Here is a 7,526-nt window from a genome sequence, read left to right as displayed (position 1 = left end):
AGAGAGATTGTATATATTGATTATACAAGGGTATGTAATATATGATATAAAGGTACTGATTATTGATATAACGGACTGTTATATTGATATAACGGTACTGTTATATTGATATAACTGGTACTGTATATATTGATATAATGGTACTTATAGTATATATTGAAATATAACTGGTTGTATTATTGATTATTGATATAATGGTATGTATATATTGGATTAAGGTATGTATATATGATCATATGGTACTGAATATATGATATAAGGTATATATATAATATAATGACATATATGATATATGGTACTGAATATATGATATAATGAAGTACTGATATACTATGATATAATGGTACTGAATATATTGAATATACGGTACTGTATATTATATATTGATATAATGGTACTGATATATGGATTAACGTAGATAATTAAACGTTGATATGAATAAAATGTATATAGCTATACGTATATATTTACTAAGGACTTAATAATTGATTAACGGTACTGTAATATTATTAATGGTACTTGATATATGTATGTAAACTATGTATAATTGATATAACGGTACTGAATATTTGATAGTAAGTCCGATGTAAATGCGATATATATTGATATTTAATATGGTACTTGGTATATGGACTGTATATTATATATGATATAATGGTACGAATAATATGGTCCGATATATTGATATATTGATATAATGGTATGAATATAATGTTATGTCCGATATATTATTTGGTACTGTATATAATTGATAATGGGCGTACTGTATATATTGATATAACGGTAATCTGATATATTGATATAATGGTACTGTAATATATTGATAACGGTACTGTTATTGATATAATTGATATATTATATAATGGTAGTATTATATGTATGATATATTGATATAATGGTACTGTATATATGTATATAATGAGTATCTGTACTATATGTGGATGACGGTATTGTACTATAGCTGATGATAATGGTATGTATATGATAAGGATTGATTAGATATTGAATATATTGTATATATTCGAATATGATATATGAAGTGTAAGTATTATATTAAATGGTACTGTATATATTATACTTTGATATAACGGTCATGTATATATTGATATAACGTATGATAATTATATTGATATATGTATGATTATGAGTAATGGAATATATTGATATAATGGTACTGAATATATTGATATAATGGTATTCCGATATATATGTGATATAATAGTACTGTATATATTGATATAATGGTAGTGAATATATTGATACTGAATATATTGATGATATGGTACTGTTATATTGATATAATGGTACTGAATATATTGATATATGGTAACTGAATATATTGATATAACGGTAGTGAAGTAATTGATATAAACGGTACTGAATATTACTTGATATTACACGGTACGTATATATTGATTACTAATGGTAGTGAATATGATTGTATAATGGTACTAGATATATTGATATCAACGGACTGGAATATTTGATATAGTTGATAATATGGTAGTGTATATTTGATATAATGGTACTGAATATATTGATATAAGTAGTGAATATATTGATATAATGGTACTGATATATTGATATAAGGTACTGTATATATTGATATATGGTAGTGAATATATTGATATAATGGTACTGTATATATTGATATAACGGTACTGAATAATTGATTAATGTACTGTATATATTGATATAATGGTAGTGAATATATTGGATATAATGGTACTGAATATATTGATACATTGATATAAATTAGTACTGTATATATTGTATAAGGTACTGTATATTTGATATTAATGGTAGTGAATATATTGATATAAAGGTACTGTTATATTCGATATAATGGTACTGAATATATTGATAATATGGGTACTGAATATATTGATATAGATAGGTACGTATATATTGATATAATGGTAGTGAATATATATGATATGAATGGTACTTCTGAAATATATTGATATAAGTGTACTGATATATTGTATATTGATATAATGGTAGTGATATATTGATATAATGGTACTGTATAATATATTGAATCATATGGTAGTGATATTTGATAAAGGGTTAGTGAATGATATTGATGTACATGGTACTGTTATGTATTGCTATAATGGTAGTGATATATTGATATAATGGTAGTGAAATATTATTGATATAATAGGTACTGTATATATTGATATAAATGGTACTGAATTATTGATATAATGGTACTGTGAATATATTCGATATAACGGTAGTGAATATATTGATTAACGGTACTAATATATTGACTATAACGGTATGTATATATTATTATAATGGTAGTGATATTATTGATTATATGGTACTGAAGAATATATTGATATATAGGTATGTATATATTGATATATAGATGGTAGTGAATATATTGATATAATGCTACTGAATATATTGATATATTGATATATTGTACTGTTATATATTGATATAATGGTACTGTAATATGTAGATATAATGGTAGTGAATATATTGATATAATAGCTACTGTATATATATTGATATACATTACTGAATATTTGATTACATGGTAGTGAATATATTGATATAATGGTAACGTTATATTGATATAATGGTAGTGAATATATTGATATAATGTACTGTTTATATTGATAATATGGTAGTGATATATTGATATAATAGTAATGTATATATTCGATATAATGGTAGTGAATATATTGATATAATGGTTGTTATATTGATATAATGGTAGTGAATATATTGATATAATGGTACTGAATATATTGATATCACCGGTATACTTGAATATATATTGTGTAACTTGATATGGTAAGTGAACATTATTGATTAATGGTATGTATATATTGATATAAGGTATGTATATATTGATTAAGGTAATGTATATATTGATATAATGGTACTGTTATATATTGATATAATGGTACTGAATATATTGAATATTGTATATACGGTAATGAATATATTGATATAACGGTACTGTATATATTGATATAATGGTATGTGAATATATTGATATAAAAATGGTACTGATATATTGATATAATGGTCTTGAATATATTGATATAACGGTATCTGAATATATTGATATAAGGTACTGAATATATTTGATATAACGGTACTGTATATAATTGATATAATGGTAGTGAATATATTGATATAACGGTACTGATATATTGATATATACGGTACTGTATATATTGATATAATGGTAGTGAATATATTGAGTATAACGGTACTGAATATATTGATATAAAGGTACTGTTATATTTGATATAATGGTAGTGATATATTGATATAATGGTACTGATATATTGATATATTAGATATAATAGTACTGTAATATATTGATATAATGGTACTGTATATATTGATATAATGGTAGTGAATATATTGATATACATAGTACTGTATAATATTGATATAAATGGTGACTGAATATAATTGAATATAATGGTAGTGATAGGATATATGATTGGATATAATGAGTATGAATATGGTATAATGGTATATAGTTACTATAATGGTACTGAATATATTGATATAACGGTACTGAATATGTTGATATATTGATATAATGGTGTGAATATATTGATATATGGTAACCTGAATATATTGATATACGTACTGAATATATTGACTATAATGGTAGTGAATATAATTGGATATAATGGTATGTTATATATTGATATAATGGTAGTGAAAATATTGATAAATGGCTAGTGAATATAATTGATATTAATGGTACTGTATGTATTGATATAATGGTTAGTGATATATTGATATAATGGTAGTGAATATTATTGATATTAAATGGTACTGAATATATTGATATATTGATATTAATAGTATGTATATATTGATATAACGGTACTGTATATATTGATATAACGGTACTAATATATTGATTATAAATGGTACTGTATTTATTGATATAATGCGTAAGTTGAAGTTATTGATTATAAGGTATAGAATTATATTGTATATTGAATATAATAGTACTGTTATATATTGATATAATGGTACTCGTAATATATTGATATATGGTAGTGAATATATTGATATCAATAGTACTGTATATATTGATATAATGGTGCTGAATATATTGAATATATAGTATGAATATATGATATAAATGGTACTGTATATATTGATATACATGGTAGTGAAATATATTGATATAATGGTACTGAAATATATTGATATACGGTACTGAAATATTTGATATTTGGATTTAAATGGTGTGAATTATTGATATAAAAATGGTACTGTATATATTGATATACAATGGTAGTCGAAAATATTGATATAATGGTAGTCGAATAATATTGAATATAAGGTACTGTATGTATTGATATAATGGTTGAATTGATAAGAGAACTATTGATATATGGTAGTGAATATATTGATATAATGGTGTGAATATATTTATATAATGGTAGTGAAATAATTGACTATAATGGGTAGTGAATATATTTGATATAATGGTACTGAAATTTGTATAAGAGTGAATATTGATATATAGGTCTGAATATATTGATATAATGGTACTGGTATATATGATATAATGGTAAGTGAATATATTGATATAATGGTATGGAATATATTGATATAGACGGTAGTGAAATATATTGATATAACGGTACTGAAATATATTGATAATAACGGTACTGGTTATATTGAATATAACGGTACTATATATATTGTAGAGTGTTGATATACGTATGATATAATATAACGGTACTGTATTATTGATATAATGGTAAGTGAATATATTGATATAACATGGTACTCGAATATATTGATTATTTGATATAATACGTACTTGTATATATTGATATAATGGTAACTGTATATACTTGAATATATGGGTACTGTATATATGATATAATAGTACTGTATATATTGATATTATGGTACTGATATATTGATATATTGGTACTGAATATATTGATATAATGTACTGTAATATTGATATATGGTAGTGAATAATATTGATATAATGGTACTGATATATTGATATAAACGGTACTGAATATATTGAATATTGATATAATGGTAGTGAATATATTGATATAATGGTATGTATATATTGATATAATGGTAAGTGAAAATATGGATTAAGGGTCAGTGAATATATTGGATATAATGGTACTGTATGTATTGGATTAATGTAGTGATATATATGATATAATGGTAGTGAATATATTGATATAATGGTAACTGTATATATTGATATAATGTATGAATATATGAATATAACGGATATTATTGAATATAACTAAGTGAATAGGTAGTTGATATAATGAATACGGTACTGGAAATATTAATTGAATTATAAAACGGTAACTGGTATATTTGATATACATGTTATGAATATATTGATATAATGGTACTTGAAATATATTGATATAAACGGTACTAGTATATATTGATATAATGGTAGTGGAATATATTGATATATAGCTACTGATATATTGATATATTGAATATAATAGTACTGTATATATTGAATAATGGTACTGTATATATTGATATATATGGTAGTGATATTTGATATTATGACTATTTGAATAGTTGAACTATGTATAATATAACTGTATTATTGAAATGTATGTTATGAATAATGTGTAGTACAAGTACTGTATATAATTGATATAATGGTACGTGATAATTGATATAACAGTAGTGAATATATTCGATATAATAGATCGTATATATTGTATATGGTAGTGAATATATTGATATTAATCAGGTAACTGTATATTTTGATATAATGGTAGTGAATATATTGGATATAATGTACTGTATATTGATATGGAGTGTAATATTGATAGGTACTTAATTGTAAACTGAATATATTGATATAATGGTCTGAATAATTTGATCATATTGATCTAATGGTAGTGAATTATTGATATAATGGTCCTGATATAATTGATTAACCGGTTACTGAATATATTGATATAAATTGATATAATGGTAGTGAAATTTGAATATAATGGTATGTATATTATTGATATAATGAAGCGAGTATATGTGAATATATGTAGGATATATTTATGATATATGGATATAATGTATTAGATATATGGTAGTGATATAATTAGTAATATATTGATTATGGTACTGTGAATATATTGATATATATGGAGTATGTATAGGCACTGTATATATTGATTATAATGGCACTGTATATATGGATATAATGGCGACTGCTATATCTGATATAATTGGTATGAATATATTGATATCCAATGGTATGTATTTATTGTATATATTGATTGGTACTGAATTATTGATATAATGGTACTGTATATATTGATATAATGGTATGTGAATATATTGATATAATGGTACTGAATATATTGATATACAGCACTTTGACTTTTTAAACGTAATTTACGCTTGGACCGACATCTGTGTAGCATTCACTATGAGTGTGATCTCTGGGAGCCTTTAAAAGACGTGCTGTCGATCCAGAATGCATTGCGGCTTGACGACAACGTGCCATATTGATTGAACACAGCCAGGGTTGCGTAAAGATGGATAAAGACCTGTTTTGGTGGTTCATCCCAGATGGGTCTGAAGACACTGGTGGGGAGGAGAGGAGGTGGTCCCTTCGTCACGCTGATGACTCTGTTCCCATAAGGTCCTGCTGGTCCTGGTGCCTGACCCTGTCCCTCCGGGCCCGCTGGTCCTGCCTGGTGTCGAGGACTTCGAGAAGAAGGGTACGGCAGCCTTGGTATCTGCCACCTCAGACATACCGTCCGTTCTCTGGGTGAATCCCTCAGCGACTGCTGCTGCTGTGTGTACGAGGGCTTCAACAGAACAGGCACCTGACTGTCTGTGTCCTCTTCCTCGTCCTCCTCCTCGGTATTACTCGCTTCCCCCTCCCTCCTCAGGGTCCCGTCTGGGCTACAGGTGGTGACAGAGGAGTAGTCGAACACGGAGGTGTCCCCAACGTCCTCCTCCGTGTCACAGTCATCAGTGCTTCTCTGAACCATGTGAGGACCAGGGGTCTGAGGGCCGTGTCCATGTCCTTGTCCCTTAACCCCCGTAGCCTGACTCGGAGACTCCTGTCCAGAGTCGCTGTCCCCCCACCCAGGGGGTGCCGTATGGAGGAAGGCGCTGATGTCCCCACCGTAGACCAGTCCAGCCAGGCCACAGGAGTCATGGAGATGAGACTGGAGGGTCCCGCCTGTCCTGTCTCTGTAACAACTCTTCTTCCGTACAGTACCGGTAGGCCAACAGGCAACAGGCATGCTCTGGCAGCCAGCGGCACAGTTAGATAGACGTGAGCTTAGTTGTTGTTCCTCTCTAGGGAGAGAGATCACATGAAATAGCTTCACGTCAATTATAACGCCACTTACAGGTAGCAGACACTGTTATCCAGTAACTACAGAGAGTACATGCAGACGTTCTGTTGCATACTATGCCATTTCAGCAGACATTTTGTTGTATACTATGCATGCCATTTAAGCAGACGTTTTGTTGTGTACTATGCCATTTCAGCAGATGTTTTG

At 27.6% G+C, this 7,526-nt stretch overlaps 1 protein-coding gene across 2 annotated transcripts in view; it reads right to left on the bottom strand.

Annotated features, from left to right (window-relative positions):
* The window catches only part of LOC112069260 (uncharacterized), a 32,017-nt gene that overhangs the window by 8,012 nt on the left and 16,479 nt on the right, over window positions 1-7,526 (bottom strand). For both annotated transcript variants that reach the window (XM_024136558.2, XM_024136559.2), the window contains exon 7: window positions 6,558-7,320. In XM_024136558.2, coding sequence (XP_023992326.1) covers window positions 6,558-7,320 — 763 coding nt within the window. The remainder of the gene's footprint in view (window positions 1-6,557; window positions 7,321-7,526) is intronic.

The sequence above is a fragment of the Salvelinus sp. IW2-2015 genome, unplaced genomic scaffold (assembly GCF_002910315.2).
Source record: "Salvelinus sp. IW2-2015 unplaced genomic scaffold, ASM291031v2 Un_scaffold957, whole genome shotgun sequence".
Lineage (NCBI taxonomy): Eukaryota > Metazoa > Chordata > Actinopteri > Salmoniformes > Salmonidae > Salvelinus > Salvelinus sp. IW2-2015.
The sequence above is the reverse complement of the archived record's forward strand: the minus strand, read 5'-3'. Positions and strand labels throughout refer to the sequence as shown.